General features: G+C 39.2%; 1 protein-coding gene across 2 annotated transcripts in view; it reads right to left on the bottom strand.

Annotated features, from left to right (window-relative positions):
• The window catches only part of LOC139761148 (uncharacterized), a 61893-nt gene extending 43058 nt beyond the window's left edge, over positions 1–18835 (bottom strand). Inside the window, exons 1-8 of one of the 2 annotated variants that reach the window (XM_071685106.1) lie at positions 18753–18835; positions 17164–17336; positions 14946–15097; positions 14582–14766; positions 11660–11788; positions 9694–9796; positions 4249–4343; positions 2505–2611 (exon numbers count right to left, since the gene is read on the bottom strand). In XM_071685106.1, the coding sequence (XP_071541207.1) occupies positions 2505–2611; positions 4249–4343; positions 9694–9796; positions 11660–11788; positions 14582–14766; positions 14946–15097; positions 17164–17330 (938 nt within the window). In that variant the 5' untranslated portion in view covers positions 17331–17336; positions 18753–18835. Of the gene's footprint in view, positions 1–2504; positions 2612–4248; positions 4344–9693; positions 9797–11659; positions 11789–14581; positions 14767–14945; positions 15098–17163; positions 17337–18639 lie in introns of both variants that reach the window. The other variant, XM_071685105.1, reaches the window with a different exon arrangement.
• Between the last annotated feature and the right edge of the window lie 1276 nt (positions 18836–20111).

The following is a 20111-nucleotide window of genomic DNA, read 5'->3' as shown; positions in this document are numbered from 1 at the left end:
AAAATGTGTGGAAGTCGAGAACATTATCCCGGAAAGCAAAAATGGGTATGTTTGAAGGAATAGTAGTTCCAACAATGTTGTATGGTTGCGAGGCGTGGGCTATGGATAGAGTTGTGCGCAGGAGGATGGATGTGCTGGAAATGAGATGTTTGAGGACAATGTGTGGTGTGAGGTGGTTTGATCGAGTAAGTAACGTAAGGGTAAGAGAGATGTGTGGAAATAAAAAGAGCGTGGTTGAGAGAGCAGAAGAGGGTGTTTTAAAATGGTTTGGGCACATGGAGAGAATGAGTGAGGAAAGATTGACCAAGAGGATATATGTGTCGGAGGTGGAGGGAACGAGGAGAAGAGGGAGACCAAATTGGAGGTGGAAAGATGGAGTGAAAAAGATTTTGTGTGATCGGGGCCTGAACATGCAGGAGGGTGAAAGGAGGGCAAGGAATAGAGTGAATTGGAGCGATGTGGTATACAGGGGTTGACGTGCTGTCAGTGGATTGAATCAAGGCATGTGAAGCGTCCGGGGTAAACCATGGAAAGCTGTGTAGGTATGTATATTTGTGTGTGTGGACGTGTGTATGTACATGTGTATGGGGGGGGTTGGGCCATTTCTTTCGTCTGTTTCCTTGCACTACCTCGCAAACGCGGGAGACAGCGACAAAGTATAAAAAAAAAAAAAAAAAAAAATGTATAGGTATGTATATTTGCGTGTGTGGACGTGTATGTATATACATGTGTATGTGGGTGGGTTGGGCCATTCTTTCGTCTGTTTCCTTGTGCTACCTCGCTCACGCGGGAGACAGCGACAAAGCGAAACAATAATAATAATAATAATAAATCTATTATCCCTGGGGATGGGGGAGAAAGAACACTTCCCACGAATTCCCTACGTGTTGTAGAAGGCGACTAAATGGGAAGGGAGCAGGAGGCTGGAAATCCTCCCCTCTCATTTTTTTTTAATTTTCCAAAATAAGGAACAGAAAAGGGGGCCAGGTGAGGATATTCCCTCAAAGGCCCAGTCCTCTGTTCTTAATGCTACCTCGCTAATGCGGGAAATGGCGAATAGTATGAAAGAAAGAAAAAAATCTATTGAACCATCTATGACTTGCTGTGTAGTTCTTGATGGAATCCTCTCCTGCTCGCTCCTTCAAAGTCTCAGAAAGACTTTTAGCCTTCACCTGAATTGTTAGGAAGCTTAGTGGTACACGTTTTTATTTGATCTTCCATCCACACCATCAACAACTTTTCCATTTTGTGGATGAGCCCTTATCATGGCTTTCGTTATTACTGTAGAATTTATACTTGCTGAACATTTCACTGCTTCACATGTTTTTTCTTTGTACTTTGAAATTGTGGAGACCGTAGAATGGGACACTTGTAGATCCTGTGTAATCACATTAACTTTTTTCCTCTATCATATTGGGTGATTACCTTCACTTTCAATACCAAGTCGAGCGTCTTCGTCAGCTTCTTGCCAGATCTATGAACATGTGATGGGATTTTCCTTATGCTCGACATCTTTGAGGTTTAACACAAAAATGGTTTAATTAAGCACAAAAATTCGCTAGATTCACTTGAACAACATGTGCTTACTGAATGGTTGTTGAGAGATGCTATGATGTACATAATCCTGTGATCACTTGACATTCACAATTGTACACACACAGCCGCTAGCACTGGGAGACATACAACCAAGCATAATTGTCATATTTATGTATATTTTTAAATTTATCTTAATTTATATATTTTTTCTGGTCATATGTAAGGATGGTCATAAGTTGCATAGGCCGTAAGTTGGGGAGCATCTGTATGTATGTACATGTACATATTCATACTTGCCCACCTTCATCCATTTCTGATGCTGCCTCACAGGAAACAGCACAAATGCTTGAAGGAAAAGAAAAAAGACAAAATGTACATTCTCTTCCCCTTCCCCCAAATCTGATCGCCATCCCCTGCACCAGCAAGGTAGCACCAGAAAACTGACAAAGAAAGGCCACATCCTCCTGCCCTCATTCTCTAGCTGTCATGTGTAATGCACTGAATCCATGGATACCCATCCACATCCAGGCCCTACAGACCTTTCCATGGTTTAACCCAGACATTTCACATGCCTTTGTTTAGTCCATTGACAGCAAGTTGACCCCAGTATACCACATCGTTCCAATTCACTCTTTTTATAACCACAGATCTCTCTTACCCTTTCATTACTTGCTCAATCAAACCACCTCATACCACATATTGTCCTCAAACATTTCATTTCCAACACCTCAACGTCCTCTGTACAACCCTATCTATAGCCCATGCCTCACAACTATTCCTTGAAACATACCTGTTTTTGCTCCGAGATAACGCTCTTTCCACAGTGAATTATTAGCAAGAAGTATCCACTTTTTCAGTAACTAGCAACTTGCTAATCATAATCTCTTTACTCATAACGTACAATGCAATGATCTTGAATATATTCAAGAGAGGTCTTATAAATCACCAAAGCATAATCAACCACTTACCTATTAAGACAGAGTCTTGGTAGCAAAACTGGGAAAAAACGTTCTCTAGCAAGAGGTGGAAGGGACATCAAAAATTTGCGAGTTGCTACTGATGATGCCAAGCGTACCTGAAATTTAAAATGAAGCTTAACTTCTGTCTGTAAAGTTTAGCTACAAATTTACCAATAAGGTTCACCAGAACAACAGCTCAAGGTGCATGCCACATTTATCATGTTAAACTATTAAATAAAATCTGCATCAAAATCTTAAAAGTTACAGTTTTAATTCTGTTTACTCATGTTATTAATCTGTCATTCCCATAACCATGACAAAAGTTTAAGCTTAAAATCAAGCCAAAAGATATGAAGTTAAGAGGATTCTAGACAACGTGTATTGCATTATCCCAACAATGCACAAATGAGGTTTATTTTTCCATGTATCTTCTGACACCTACTTCCATTGATATGAAAATACACTTCCGTTGCAATGCCATTCTTGAATCTTACAATTCTTAATTTTGGAATTATATGCAAAATAAAACCATTTTCCTGTACAGTTCTAGCAGAGGCCATTTGAAATACCACCATAGGAGATTCTCTTTGTGAAAAATAAAAGATCTATAATTTTCCTACATAGGTAACGGAAATTCAACATACAGATGGGAGGTTCCTTTCTAAGCATAAGCTTCCTTAAGGAAGTTAACCCCTTTGCTGGCCAATGACAGAGTCTGTGTTGCTATGGTCCACAGACCTCTAAGACCCCCCTCACAGTCACCATTAACCTACAAAGCTGAAACTCCTTGTGTGCTGCTAGAAGTGTTTAAATATCCCCCAACATGTATATAATTATTTAGTGCCTACATATCTTGTAAAAAGTCCATCTAATACCCTGAATATAATTTTACAGTAGTTTTGCAGAAATAGTTTGTTTATACATAATTGTGAAAGCAAAAAAAGTATCTCGTACCCTTACTCAAAATCATATAGGTTACAGGTGTCCATAGGATCGAGTGCATTGGAACAATGTGGTATATATGGGTTGACATGCTGTCAATGGACTGAACCAAGGCATGTGAAGCAGTAGGGGTTAACCACAGAGAGGTCTGTGGGGCCTGGTTGTGGGTTAGGAGCTCTGGTTTTGTTATACGGCACATAACAACTAAGGAATGGATGCAAGCAATTGAGGCCTTTCCTTATCTATTCCTGGCACTACCTCGCTAATGCAGGAAATGGCAATGAAGTATGAAAAAATAAAATATATACATACATATATGATTAACCTTTCCTGGGAATAGGAGAGAAAGAACACTTCCTGGGTATTACCTGCGTGTCTTGGAAAGTGACTAAAAAGGGGTGGGAGTGAGGGGCTAGAAATCCTTCCCTCCATTTGAAGGTCTTAGCCCCAACCATATCAGTGGTATTACATAAAAATGCCCCTTAAAAATTATCAATATGCATCAACACATGCAGACAATCTGCTTAAGTTGAAATTTTGCATTAATTAAAACTGGGCCCTCTCAAAATCTTAGCTTTGCTCATCAATGCACAAGAGCTGCCCTAAGCCAGTGGCCTGTTAAAGTTGAGGCACTAAAGACTAAGAAGTGGCACTGAAGTTCACCAGTTATGGAGACTTTTGCCTTGGCCACCTCATGAGGGAGTTCCTGGAGGGAACTAGCATCAGAGAAATATAGGTAGAATAGAGAATCATCACTACTGTAATGCAGTATATAATTAACCACACAATACAACATAAAGTGAATATTTACCTGACTCCAATTATCAGCCAAACCTTGGCCAAGATGGCGTGACAACTGGTCACCATACATAAACATTGGATTTGTTTCCAGCAATTCAGCACCTTCTACAAAGAGAAAAATTTACATCATTAAAGTTTGTAGTAACTCTAATTCTACTGACACAATATATCAAAAGAATACACATCCACTAGAACTGTGTAATAAATATGAAGTGAGTAGAAAGAGATGAATGGTTCTAACCAGTCATGCCAATCCTCCTAATGGAAAATTAGTGGAAGTTTTTCCCCCTGTGTATCATGTGGGTAAATTTCACAATGCAGAACATATGGTAGCTTAGCAGACATACCCAACCTCCACATTATCTTCCGTTCACTTTTTTTCATTAGCTTAGATGGCATGGGCAATGAAATGCCCTTATCAAAATATATATATATATATATATATATATATATATATATATATATATATATATATATATATATATATATATTATATTTTTTTTATTATACTTTGTCGCTGTCTCCCGCAGTTTGCGAGGTAGCGCAAGGAAACAGACGAAAGAAATGGCCCACCCCCCCCCATACACATGTATATACATACGTCCACACACGCAAATATACATACCTACACAGCTTTCCATGGTTTACCCCAGACGCTTCACATGCCTTGCTTCAATCCACTGACAGCACGTCAACCCCGGTATACCACATCGCTCCAATTCACTCTATTCCTTGCCCTCCTTTCACCCTCCTGCATGTTCAGGCCCCGATCACACAAAATCTTTTTCACTCCATCTTTCCACCTCCAATTTGGTCTCCCACTTCTCCTCGTTCCCTCCACCTCCGACGCATATATCCTCTTGGTCAATCTTTCCTCACTCATTCTCTCCATGTGCCCAAACCATTTCAAAACACCCTCTTCTGCTCTCTCAACCACACTCTTTTTATATCCACACATCTCTCTTACCCTTACGTTACTTACTCGATCAAACCACCTCACACCACACATTGTCCTCAAACATCTCATTTCCAGCACATCCATCCTCCTGCGCACAACTCTATCCATAGCCCATGCCTCGCAACCATACAACATTGTTGGAACCACTATTCCTTCAAACATACCCATTTTTGCTTTCCGAGATAATGTTCTCGACTTCCACACATTCTTCAAGGACCCCAGGATTTTCGCCCCCTTCCCCACCCTATGATCCACTTCCGCTTCCATGGTTCCATCCGCTGCCAGATCCACTCCCAGATATCTAAAACACTTTACTTCCTCCAGTTTTTCTCCATTCAAACTTACCTCCCAATTGACTTGACCCTCAACCCTACTCTACCTAATAACCTTGCTCTTATTCACATTTACTCTTAACTTTCTTCTTTCACACACTTTACCAAACTCAGTCACCAGCTTCTGCAGTTTCTCACATGAATCAGCCACCAGCGCTGTATCATCAGCGAACAACAACTGACTCACTTCCTAAGCTCTCTCATCCCCAACAGACTTCAGACTTGCCCCTCTTTCCAAAACTCTTGCATTTACCTCCCGAACAACCCCATCCATAAACAAATTAAACAACCATGGAGACATCACACACCCCTGCCGCAAACCTACATTCACTGAGAACCAATCACTTTCCTCTCTTCCTACACGTACACATGCCTTACATCCTCGATAAAAACTTTTCACTGCTTCTAACAACTTGCCTCCCACACCATATATTCTTAATACCTTCCACAGAGCATCCCTATCAACTCTACCATATGCCTTCTCCAGATCCATAAATGCTACATACAAATCCATTTGCTTTTCTAAGTATTTCTCACATACATTCTTCAAAGCAAACACCTGATCCACACATCCTCTACCACTTCTGAAACCACACTGCTCTTCCCCAATCTGATGCTCTGTACATGCCTTCACCCTCTCAATCAATACCCTCCCATATAATTTACCAGGAATACTCAACAAACTTATACCTCTGTAATTTGAGCACTCACTCTTATCCCCTTTGCCTTTGTACAATGGCACTATGCATGCATTCTGCCAATCCTCAGGCACCTCACCATGAGTCATACATATATCAAATAACCTTACCAACCAGTCAATAATACAGTCACCCCCTTTTTTAATAAATTCCACTGCAATACCATCCAAACCTGCTGCCTTGCCGGCTTTCATATTCCGCAAAGCTTTTACTACCTCTTCTCTGTTTACCAAATCATTTTCCCTAACCCTCTCACTTTGCACACCACCTCGACCAAAACACCCTATATCTGCCACTCTATCATCAAACACATTCAACAAACCTTCAAAATACTCACTCCATCTCCTTCTCACATCACCACTACTTGTTATCACCTCCCCATTTGCGCCCTTCACTGAAGTTCCCATTTGCTCCCTTGTCTTACGCACTTTATTTACCTCCTTCCAGAACATCTTTTTATTCTCCCTAAAATTTAATGATACTCTCTCACCCCAACTCTCAGTTGCCCTCTTTTTCACCTCTTGCACCTTTCTCTTGACCTCCTGTCTCTTTCTTTTATACATCTCCCACTCAAATGCATTTTTCCCCTGTAAAAATCGTCCAAATGCCTCTCTTCTCTTTCACTAATAATCTTACTATATATATATATATATATATATATATATATATATGTATATATTTTCTTTTCTTTCATACTATTCGCCATTTCCAGCGATAGCGAGGTAGCGTTAAGAACAGAGGACTGGGCCTTTGAGGGAATATTCTCACCTGACCCACTTCTCTGTTACTTCTTTTGGAAAAAAAAAAAAAAAAAAAAAATGAGAGGGGAGGATTTCCAGCCCCCCGCTCCCTTCCCTTTTAGTCGCCTTCTACGACACGCAGGGAATACGTGGGAAGTATTCTTTCTCCCCTATCCCCAGGGATAATATGTATATATATATATATATATATATATATATATATATATATATATATATATATATATACGGGAGCGGGGGGCTGGAAATCCTCCCCTCTCGGTTTTTTTTAATTTTCCAAAAGAAGGAACAGAGAAGGGGGCCAGGTGAGGATATTCCCTCAAAGGCCCAGTCCTCTGTTCTTAATGCTACCTCGCTAATGCGGGAAATGGCGAATAGTTTGAAAGAAGAAAGAAGAATATATATATATATATATATATATATATACAGCGCTGGTGGCTGATTCATGTGAGAAACTGCAGAAGCTGGTGACTGAGTTTGGTAAAGTGTGTGAAAGAAGAAAGTTAAGAGTAAACGTGAATAAGAGTAAGGTTATTAGGTACAGTAGGGTTGAGGATCAAGTCAATTGGGAGGTAAGTTTGAATGGAGAAAAACTGGAGGAAGTAAAGTGTTTTAGATATCTGGGAGTGGATCTGGCAGCGCATGGAACCATGGAAGCAGAAGTGAATCATAGGGTGGGGGAGGGGGCGAAAATCCTGGGAGCCTTGAAGAATGTGTGGAAGTCGAGAACATTATCTCGGAAAGCAAAAATGGGTATGTTTGAAGGAATAGTGGTTCCAACAATGTCGTATGGTTGCGAGGCGTGGGCTATGGATAGAGTTGTGCGCAGGAGGATGGATGTGCTGGAAATGAGATGTTTGAGGACAATGTGTGGTGTGAGGTGGTTTGATCGAGTACGTAACGTAAGGGTAAGAGAGATGTGTGGAAATAAAAAGGGCGTGGTTGAGAGAGCAGAAGAGGGTGTTTTGAAATGGTTTGGGCACATGGAGAGAATGAGTGAGGAAAGATTGACCAAGAGGATATATGTGTCGAAGGTGGAGGGAACGAGGAGAAGTGGGAGACCAAATTGGAGGTGGAAAGATGGAGTGAAAAAGATTTTGTGTGATCGGGGTCAGAACATGCAGGAGGTGAAAGGAGGGCAAGGAATAGAGAGAATTGGATCGATGTGGTATACCGGGGTTGACGTGCTGTCAGTGGATTAAAACAAGACATGTGAAGCGTGTGGGGTAAACCATGGAAAGCTATGTAGGTATGTATATTTGCGTGTGTGGACGTATGTATATACATGTGTATGGGGGTGGGTTGGGCCATTTCTTTCGTCTGTTTCCTTGCGCTACCTCGCAAACGCGGGAGACAGCGACAAAGCAAAAAATGTATATATATATATATATATATATATATATATATATATATATATATATATATATATATATATTTATATATATATATATATATATATATATATATATATATATATATATATATATATATATTTTTTTTTTTTCCAAAGGAAGGAACAGAGAAGGGGGCTGGATGAGGATGTTTCCTCAGAGGCCCAGTCCTCTGTTCTTAACGCTACCTCGCTGACGCGGGAAATGGCGAATAGTATGAAAGAAAGATATATATATATTTTTTTTTTTTCATACTATTCGCTAATTCCCGCTGTCGCTGTCTCCCGCGTTTGCGAGGTAGCGCAAGGAAACAGACGAAAGAATGGCCCAACCCGCCCACATACACCTGTATATACATACACGTCCACACACGCAAATATACATACCTATACATCTCGATGTACACATATATATACATACACAGACATATACATATATACACATGTACATAATTCATACTGTCTGCCCTTATTTGTTCCCACTTATTTGTTCCCAGAGAAGGGGGCCAGGTGAGGATATTCCCTCAAAGGCCCAGTCCTCTGTTCTTAACGCTACCTTGCTAACGTGGGAAATAGCAAATAGTTTGAAAGAAAGAAAAAAGATATATATCCCTGGGGATAGGGGAGAAAGAATACTTCCCACGTATTCCCTGCATGTCGTAGAAGGCAACTAAAAGGGGAGGGAGTGGGTGGCTGGAAATCCTCCCCTCTAATTTTTTTTAATTTTCCAAAAGAAGGAACATAGAAGGGGGTTAGGTGAGGATATTCCATCAAAGGCCCAGGCCTCTCTTCTTAACATTACCTCGCTGACATGGGAAATAGCAAATAGTATGAAAGATTATTATTATCATTATTATAATTATACTTTGTCGCTGTCTCCTGCGTTAGCGAGGTAGCGCAAGGAAACAGACGAAAGAATGGCCCAACCCACCCTCATACACATGTATATACATACACATGCACATATACATACATATACATTTCAGCATATACATACACACATATACATATATACACATGTACATAATTCATACTTGCTGCCTTTATTTATTCCCGTTGCCACCCCGTCACACATGAAATGACAACCCCCTCCCCCCACATGCGTGCGAGGTGGCACAAGGAAAAGACAACAAAGGCCACATTTGTTCACACTCAGTCTATAGCTGTCATGTATAATGCACCGAAACCACAGCTCCCTTTCCACATCCGGGCCCCACAAAACTTTCCATGGTTTATCCCAGACGCTTCACATACCCTGGTAGAATTTAAAAAAATAACATTTATATCCTACAGAAAAATAGCAGTCAGTATATCCTTACCATATGCCCCACAAGACACAAGAGCAGCACACACACTGAAGCCTGTTTCCCTCACAAAGCGATTGGTATGAGTAAGGGCCTTAAAGATTAGGTCCAGCAGATCCTAAGCACATGAAAAAGAATATCAGGTTATTAATACACGAATCCAACATCAGTCATATAATAAAAAGGCTGTATACAATATCTATCTAATGAAATATCTCTTTTAAACATACTTTTTTTGTACTCAAAAGCATTTAAGAGACATGCCTGTGCAACCTGTCTGTAGTTGTAACTTTGAAAACTCTTAAATGGAAACCACATAATCAGATGTAGATATTATCACAACTCTTCAATTAAGAGCTGAGTTGCAGTGATACAGTTAAAGGCAGTGTGCCAAGTTTCAAGTAACCATATTGCTTATTCTTCTCATATCTTTCCAAATAGCAAGACATGCCCCATTTTTAAAAAGGCAGGTTTACAACTTCTTCCACAACTCAGACCATTCTTTCTTCTCTTTACTTTTCTTTCTTTCTAAGCCTTTTCCTTTTTACATTTCACATTTGGCTCTCGTCCAAGACGTAAGCCTGATTTTTAAAAATTATGTCTTTCAAAGTGAGATTTCAAGATTGGAGCTTAAATATGAACCGGATGTGGGTGTGATGATAATGCTGTACTTCCATAGTTTGTACCAAAATAAGCCTCTTATATTCTAAGCTTATTTCCTTAACTGTACATTTGCTTGAGATTCACATGCTTAAACTAAGAATCAACCATTAAAAATGAGAGGTGGAAAGTAATAATTCAGGTCCCACTGATTAACCAAGTGTCAGCACAATTATTAGGTTGTTATGATCCTACATAACTTGGACAAACCCCTACAACTTACAACGGAAAAATTAATCATAATCATACTGTACTCTATTCTTACGTAAAACAACACAGATCCCTTCTTTAACAGTACCCACACAAGACTCCCTCATAGATTAATGCATAGTTCCGTTGACAAACAAATAGAATTTGAAAAATAATGAATGTGGCTATTGGTACCTTGGCTCACTACTACAGTATTGCAGTCAATGCAGCTCCTCATGAAAACTTCATCAGAGACACTCGAGAGGGAAACATTCAGTTTGTTTTGGTACGTTGGTTTCTATTTAACAGAAGTTCAAGCTATTGACAACAAGTAGCTGTAGCTGAAGTACATGCTTCTACTGTTCAGTGTCAGCCACACAATATACTGACAGAACAACAGCATTGTAATTATCCAAAACAACATCTACATTAACCTTTCACTTTAAAAAACAAGAAAATATGAATTCTGTTTTCCAATACCATACCATCTCTCAAATAAAATATTATCAAATAAAATCTAAATGTGTCAGAGGGTGAGAGATCAAGAAAAGGGAGACCATATTGGAAGTGGAAGGATGGAGTGAAAAAGATTTTGAGAGACCTGAACATGCATAAGGGTTAGAGGTGTGCAAGGAATAGAATGAATTGGAAACCTGTGGTATACTGAGGTCAAAGTGCTGTCAACGGACTGAAACAGGGCATGTGAAATGTCTGGGGTAAACCATGGAAAGGTTTGTGGGGCCTGGATGTGTATGGGGAATTGTGGTTTTGGTGCATTATGCATGACAGCTAGAGACTGAGTGCGGGCGAATGTGGTCTTTTTTAGTCTGTTTTCCTTGTTTTCCTGGCACTAACTCTCTGAAGCAGAGGGAGGAGATGCTGTTTGCTGTGGGGCAGGGTGGCATTGGGAATGAGTGAAAGCAAATAAGTATGAATATGTACATGTGTATATAAGTGTATGTGTATATGTGCATATGTATGTATATGTGTACATATATGTTGATATATTTATGTATGTGTATGTTTATATCTGTGTATATGAGTGGATGGGTCTTTCTTCGTGTTTCCTGGCCCTATCTAACACGGGAAACAGCAATCAAGTATAATGATAATATAAAAACCTATAACTTACCTGGTCAATGTATGGTAAAAATCTAGCTGCAGCACCAGCAATCATGTGCTCAAGGCATTTCATGTTTGTCTCTAAGTTCCGCCAGCCGGCAGTGTCATGAAAAATCTGTGCTGCATCACCACTGTTTCTCTGGAGGATAAGGATGGCAAGAGTAGAGTCAGTAAATATTACTAATATACTAAAATTCTTTCGTCTGTTTCCTTGCGCTACCTCGCAAACGCGGGAGACAGCGACAAAGCAAAAAAAAAAAAAAAAAAAACAACTTTAGGATACATAATCAAATAGCTAAACTACAGCTTTATTTGCACAAACAACATTCACTTATGATGAAAGTAAAGACTTCCAAACTTCAACAATGTCATCCACTGAACTGTTATCAATTGTGTACAAATAATGAACCTGATTCAATATATCTAACAATACCAGTAGCCTCAAAACATATTTTAAAATATTACTGAAACAGGGGGTAGCGATGTAGTTCCCTGTGGGGTGGGGTAGAGCCAAAAATGGATGAAGGCAAGAAAATATAAATATGTACATGTGTATGGGCGTTTATGTGTATATATGTGTATATCAGTCTGTGTATGTATATGTGCATGTATGGGCGTTTATGTATATATGTGTGTATATCAGTGGATGGAACATTCTTCATCTGTCTCCTGATGCTACCTTGCTGATGCGAGAAACAGTGATTAAGTATAATAATAAAATAAAAGAGAATAATTACGGTACAACAGTTTCTTAATATGCACAAAGTATTTCTACATACTAGTGGTCTAATAAGCCAACTTTAAGTCTGTTTGAAGCACTACTTTAAGCAAGATTCCTCACATGCCCTCACTTCTTACAATTCTCTCAAACCACTGGGTTATCCTTGCTGAAAACTGAAAATATAAGATTATTCTTTTAAATTGATTGAGATGACACAGGCAACTGAATGCTGTAATCAAGGCCTCCTCATTCAGACACACCACAAACATATGTAATTTTTTTTTCTTTTTTTTTTTCTTTTTCCCCAAAAGAAGGAACAAAGAAGGGGGCCAGGTGAGGATATACCCTCAAAGGCCCATCCTCTGTTCTTAACACTACCTCACTAACATGGGAAATGGTGAACAGTATGTTTACCGCGTTAGCAAGGTAGTGCAAGGAAACAGAAGAAAGAATGGCCCAACCCACCCACATACACATGTATAAACATAAATGCCCACACACACAAATATACATACCTATACATTTCAGCATATATATACACAGACATATATACACATGTACATATTCATACTTGTTGCCTTCATCCATTCCCATTGCCACCCCGCCAGATATGAAAAACAGCACACACACACGAGGTAGCGCTATGAAAAAAAAATAAAGGCCACATTCATTCACACTCAGTCTCCAGCTGTCATGTGTAATGCACCAAACCACAGGCAGGAGGGTGAAAGGTGTGCATGTAATGGAGTGAATTGGTACAATGTTATACTGGGGTCAATGTGCTGTTGATGGACTGAACCAGAGTATGAGAAGCATTTGGGTTAAACCATGGAAAGGAGCTGTGGTTTTGGTTCATTACACATGACAGCACATGTGTGGATGTGACCAAATGTGCCCTTTCTTTGTCTGTTTCCTGATGCTACCTCATTGATGCAGAGGACAGCAATCAAGTGTGAGAAGAAAAGAATGTCCACCCTCTCCATGACATATGTCTGAGTTCTGTTCTAACCAACCAGTAGGTTTTTGAAATGGATGTAAGTTGGATGCACGATAGCATGGCTTGCACAGTATTCTCTTATGCTAGTCAATTTCTATCATGATTATCTCATTTTTTTATGAGCCAGCTGTATGATATGATTCTGTAGTTTCTTTTTACCTTTTAAGATTCTTTAGTTCATATTTCATTTTATATTTTTTTCCAGTCATATGTACGGATGGTCATTAGTCCCATAGGTCATAAGTGGGGATCAGGTATATGTTGCCTTTTTTTCTCTCTTTCATGCCTTGTTTAATCATGTTAAAAATTATGATCACTGTATCGACTGGAGTAATGCCATCTCGGTTATTAACTCTCAAACTCTTGTACCATGAAAAATATCAATGAATCATCTATTATTAAATACACAAAGAACTGCAACATTAATATTAGTGGTCTATATAAATTTGGTAGCTTTATTGTTTATAAAATTTGTAAACTACCATTTCTTGTCCACACGATAAATTTTATGATAAGCACGATGCCAGACTTGAATGCACCCGACCTCCATTCGGGTAGTCACTTGTTTACCAAGTGGCATCCTAGCAACGTCTCTTCTTTTTATATCACCTGACTTATTTTTTTCTTGTATCTCCTCCGATGATGTGATCGTTACACAAAAGTGCACTAAGGAACGTATCGTATTTCATTTCCCTGCGGTAAGAAAGGAATAAACATACATATCCCTGGGGACAGGGGAGAAAAAATACAATACCTCCCTTAGCTCTCGTCCTTGCACTAATCGCTGACTTTCCCCCAAAACATTCCTAAACCATTCTTGCCATTTACCTTTGAGCTTTGTTTAATTCAGAACCAGAAATCCAGGTTCCTTCCCTCAAACATACAACCTATCTTTCCCTTCTTATCATCTTGGTTACACCCAGACACTTTCAAACACCCCAGCCTGAGCCTTTGAGGAGGATGAGCACACTCACTAGGCTCCTTCGTCTGTTCCAACTTTTAAAAACTGGCCCACACAACGTGCAGGGAATATATTGGAAGTATTCTTTCTCCTCTATCCCTGTGGTAAAAGGTAACAAGTATAAAAATACAGTGCAGCATTCAATATTAAGCCAAAGGATTGAGTACTCAGCCTTTCAAAGATGGGAATCAATATCTCATCAAGAAAGTTACTGTTTTCACATATGCTTTTGCCAACTTATATTAAGTCCTACCCTCTCTCGTGATCCTGCAGACAGCTTTTCCATCAGCTGCCTTGTATTTTCGTGTTCACTTCTTGAACCCTCATCATCAGTTATCTGTCTTTCTAGGTTGCTTTGCACCAACTCCAGGATGTATGATCGACAAGAAGAATATGTAGCACCTCCATCTTGCTGACAAAGTGCACCTAATAATTCTCCTGGAATAATATTACCCACAATAATGATTCAGTATCACTCAAAATTAATATGAGGAAGCATTTCTTATATTAAAACTAAAAGTGCATATCAATGAAAAAATTTGGCCAAATAATTTCCTGAAAGACCATTAATGATATAAATAATATATCTGTACATCTGATGTACGAATTTTGCTTACCTGCTGCTTGTCTCACTCTCACTTCCTGGTCAGTGAGTATTTTAAGAGCTGCCTGTCGCAATTCTAAGTGAATTTGACTCTCCACTTCTGGCTCAGACATCAACACAACTGCCCGCAATCCCAACAATGCTCCATGCTTACTTTCCCAAGGACTGTAAAGAGAATAGTACTCATAGTTTACACAATAAAAATGCACAAAGTTTCAGAGAGAGCCAGTGAAAATGACAATCTATGCACTCTACAGAAATGATCTTCCCAGTTAATATCTGACAACATTGGAGCTCACTAGTTATGCGGACTTTACTTCATTCCTAAATCCATTCCTTGATTCACAAGCACGTATCCTCAACTAATCTAAAGTTCACTGGAGAGGAAAGGCTTTCACACCATCATATGTACTACTCATATCCATGAAATCATGATACATGAAATCCCTCCACTGCATAAAATTCTGAAATACTATTTCACTTCCAAGAATAGGGTATACCTATAAGGATTCACCGTCTTCAACCATCACAATTCTTATAAGGCTAAATGATGCTCATTCATAGACTCAGTAACCACACAGCAACCTGTCTGTCTATAATGATACAGCATGAGAGTAAGGTTACACCAAACAACCAGTAATCCCTATCACTCACTGTCCACTTGGGTCTGTGCCTCAAGCCTGTTATTGTCAAACATTAAAAAATTCCTTACTGGAAAGGAAACAGGGACAGGAGGGGATGAGAAAATGGATACTCACTGAGGTGTGCCTATGATTGAAAAAAAAAAAAATCTTATGAACTTAAGAGTTTATCCAAATGAAGAAAGGACCTCAAGACACACTTTCATTAATGACCTTATTCTTATTAGTGTTCTGGTACTCTACTCAAGGCAGTTTATAACCAGATCAACACAATCAAGATAAACCATATCTAAGCAGTGATTTTATTCAATAAAGTGTTCTCAAAAGCTGACATATTTCTTTATAATAACAAGTTATCTCTGGATTCCTGTAAGAATAGGACCAACTTCAGAATCATTTTTTTTGCTGATAACTTCAGAATCAATTTTTTTGCTGATAAAAGCTTGAAAGGAGCTTTTGAAAAATGAATGTGTCTAACTATATTTCCAAGAGACTGAGTAACAGCTCATCTTAGTGAGAAACTTCGGGTTCAGAAAGCTTTGTCCACTTATGATGAGCTTGAAAAGATTCTGAGCCTTAAGTACTAAATAAGTCTCACTAAATTCTCCTCCTGATTCCAAAACAGGAACAAAACTTTCCTAGGAAGGTAGTGCAGAATCATAATCCTTGTAAAACTATGTAAGATGGCCACAATTTCCCTAAGGTAACCACCCTACAACACATTTCTCCACATGCATCATACATTAGTCCAGGCGTCGAAATCTAGGTTTCAAAGTCCATCTTTGCCTTCCCTACTAATGACAAATAGTACAGAATCGATCTCAAGAGCGACACAATCTAACAGAAGCATCAGAAAATAGCAATTAGGAAAAAAGTCACAGAATTTTGCAGAGGACCATCCTGGCTGGAAAAACTCTAAATTGTTTAAACCCGTTATGAAAATTTCACAGCCTCCCCTCATAAGCATGACATCTGGAACTTGGCTCATGTACAAACATCAAAGTCCCCGCATCCATACATATCCCCAATCATAAAGGAGAGAAAAATATGAAATATAAAACATATTGGGTTGGCTGACCCAATAACCACTACAATGGTCTAGTGTTGCCACCATACTGAAAAATCCCAATCAGCATTTGTAAAGAAAACTTTCAAAGTTCAACACGCAACGAACACTCTATAATGTGTCACAGAACTAGAAAGAACTTACAATTCATGCCATTCAACAAAAATAAAATATCTGACATCTTCATAGTTCAAAAGTGAAGATCTCAAGGTAAAAACAGTTAGCTGGTAAAAGCAACAGTCAGCAGTTCCACATAATGGAAGTGTGGGCACGAGTGTTAAGGACCAAACCATGACATGATGTGAAAGACCAAGGCAGGTTGCTGTATGGCTGCTGAGTTCATAAGGGACCATTAGCTGACCTAATACATATGATGGTCAAAAGGGGATATCCTCATGGATACACCCTACAATGGGTGGGTAAAATTACGTCTTGAACCTCCTGTAAACAAGCGCTCTCTCAAATGCTCATGCGACTCCATTCATACGAGAGAAGAGCTCATCACAAAAGTATATTTTTGTTACCTTGTGCAGTCTGAGATAATATTCAATAGAGCCTTCTGTAAACTCTGAATAAGCTCTGGTGAGAAAGATTTAATCTTAACATTGAGATCAACAACAGCACGGTCCCGTTCCAATTTCTGGTTTGCACAAAGACCTCCAACAACCCTTTCCACCTCTTGGCCAAACATGGCAACCTGAAAGAAAAAAAAAAAAAATACTTGCAATGCACATTTAGTAAAGAAATAAAACATTTTATGTGCTGCACTTCAGGGTCTTTCTACACTTCTAATTTAACAAGTTCCTACCTTGAGGATCTGATAACGACCCTTATTGATATTTTTGCCTGTTTATGAACATTTTTCTGCATCAACATATAAATGATACATACATAATCTATTTCATAAAAAATCCTAGTCTATGTCCTTCTGTGCCTTCACTTTTTCCTTGTTGCTATATATCCCTTTATGGAAAATTTCACGATATTCAGTCTTGACTGACTTTAGTCATAGTAACCATGTGATGTCTGATTACATTATTTTCAACCTAACTATCTGAGTACTGTCCCTACTAACACAAAAGAAAGAAAACTGATATGAGATGACATTTGACATTATACTATTAATCACATTAATTATTTTTATCCTCATAAAAACACCTGATTTTCCCTCGGCTGATATGGGAAGTAATGTAAGGTTTCCACACAGGTGTTTCACGTACAGTCCTTCCACATTTTCATTGAGCTTCAAAGCCCTCCCCACTAACATACATTTTATATATATATATATATATATATATATATATATATATATATATATATATATATATAATATTTTTATGATTACTTTTTGTCATCATGCCTCCTTTTGGCCCTTTAAATGGCTTCTACTAATTAATAAAGACCCAGCGATAAACTTTGCTTCATTTAGTGCCGTGCCCTTAAATCAAATACCGACCCATATTTTTCCAAATTCCTGTACGTCAGAAACAACCTGCTATAACAAGCCATGTGTCTCGTGATTTCAGCAATGTAATTACACTAATTTGAGGTGTAATTACGGTCTTGCCCGTAATAATTGCTATATAACAATGCCTCCCTAACCAGCCATGGCATGAGGGGCATTTCTTCATCCAGTACACCCCATTACGAATACTAATTTCTGAAAGGAAGATTTTCCTACGAATATTAGATAAAATGTGTTGCTCACTAGACGTCCATGAGGATAGATAAGGATAATAGGAGTGTGACGGCTCACTCCAGCTGACCCAAATATTAAATTCATGTCAGGGTACACGAGTCTTGAAAAAATATATATGAAATAAAGGCATAACACATGTCAGTAATTCCTGCCTATGTCGGCTATGGAACACAATAATAATATGGCCTCAGAAATGCATTTGGGACGGGAAGGCGAGGGACTATAGCCATCCCAACGGATATTTGCCATAACTTTTCCACTTCACGTGTGTATGTCAGCCATTCTTCAGCTATCCTCTTACCTCCTGGGGATATAAGACAGAGCCAGGGTTCAAGACAACTGGTGTCAGGTTAGATCTCCACCCACTTATACCCACTGACACAACATCATAACACAAGCCAAATACTTTCGAACCCGGGGACTCGTGTTGACGTCGTCTGCTGGTGACCCAGCCCACCATGCATCACACTTGAATTTTAAGAATATTGTTGTCTGGTGCTCAGGGGGCAATATAATGCGATACCAGTTGGTCTATAACTAATGGTCTATGACTCAAAAAGGGTAATTGTGTGTAGATTATCAAATATAGATGATGCATTTAAAATATTTCCTGAATGGGATTAACTTTACTGTTTTCGGTTTATATTTATTGTCTTTGACTACCATAGCTATAGCTTTATTACGTATTTCATGAAATATAGACAAGAAATAGTGTCCTTAATACGAACATGTTCATATAGAGATATTATGTGAACGTAATTAACGCTAAATGACCTCAGTAACCATGCAATAATCTGCAAGCTTAAAGCTTCACAGTTATTTAAATCATTTAAATCTCTTGGCCCTTTCCCTTGTGTCGACCAATTGACGCATGACATCCATGGTGTCATGACCTCTTGGTCATTTTTGTATATAAGGTCATGTCTACCCTAATTCCTAGTCCTTTCATTGTGTGAAGATGTAAGTCTTTGATTCCCTGATTGTTTGGTGGTTCGTTCCAGCAGACCCCATCCCATGCTTGTTACATTCCCGTGGACCCTGTCCAGCAAGGCTGTTTGGGAGGCCAGTGTGATCTTGTGTATTCAGAGTGTGAATCTAAGTCGAGAATATCTGTTCCAGTATCTTGCCAATCTTAAACTTGGTGTTTGAGGAGAATCTTTGTCACTTGCTGTAGGTTTCGGGTGATATAGTGGCGTCCCATCGCACATGCAGAGTGAGCCAAGCTACGTCATGGAGGAGGTCTCAGGTCGCAAGTGTTACATGGCAGGTGTACAGACAGCAGCAACAACTGCTGCTGACCCACACACTCTACATCCGCCCTCATGTCTCTCTCTTCATGCTTCCTACTGTGACATCCACCAAGAGTCATCCATATCTGCTACGTCTCCACCTATGTGGCCTCATACTACTAATTCAGGTATGTCGACTCTTTTCTGATATTTGTCTTGTCTGTAGGATTATAATTAAAGCCAATGTTGTTGTTTGAATTCTGTCGTAATATTGACCCATCCATTCCTGAGGAAGGTTTTTATGATTTTTATTGTGGGACGCCATTGGCCTGGGGTCCACCACCATCTCACCTACTTCCATGGATTACCTTCCCAATTTCCTTATCTTCACTTTCCCTGGCTAGAGATAAGGATAACCGGCTCATCCCCCCCCCCCCCCAGGGCAGTAGTTCAACATCCTAACTGCTAATTAAGTCGTTAAAAACTTGTGAAATAGTTCTGGATGTATTACTTGTTTACCTCACCCGTTCACCTGCCTTATTCT

This window comes from Panulirus ornatus, chromosome 39, assembly GCF_036320965.1.
Source record: "Panulirus ornatus isolate Po-2019 chromosome 39, ASM3632096v1, whole genome shotgun sequence".
NCBI lineage: Eukaryota > Metazoa > Arthropoda > Malacostraca > Decapoda > Palinuridae > Panulirus > Panulirus ornatus.
This window is presented reverse-complemented; position numbering and strand designations above follow the sequence as displayed.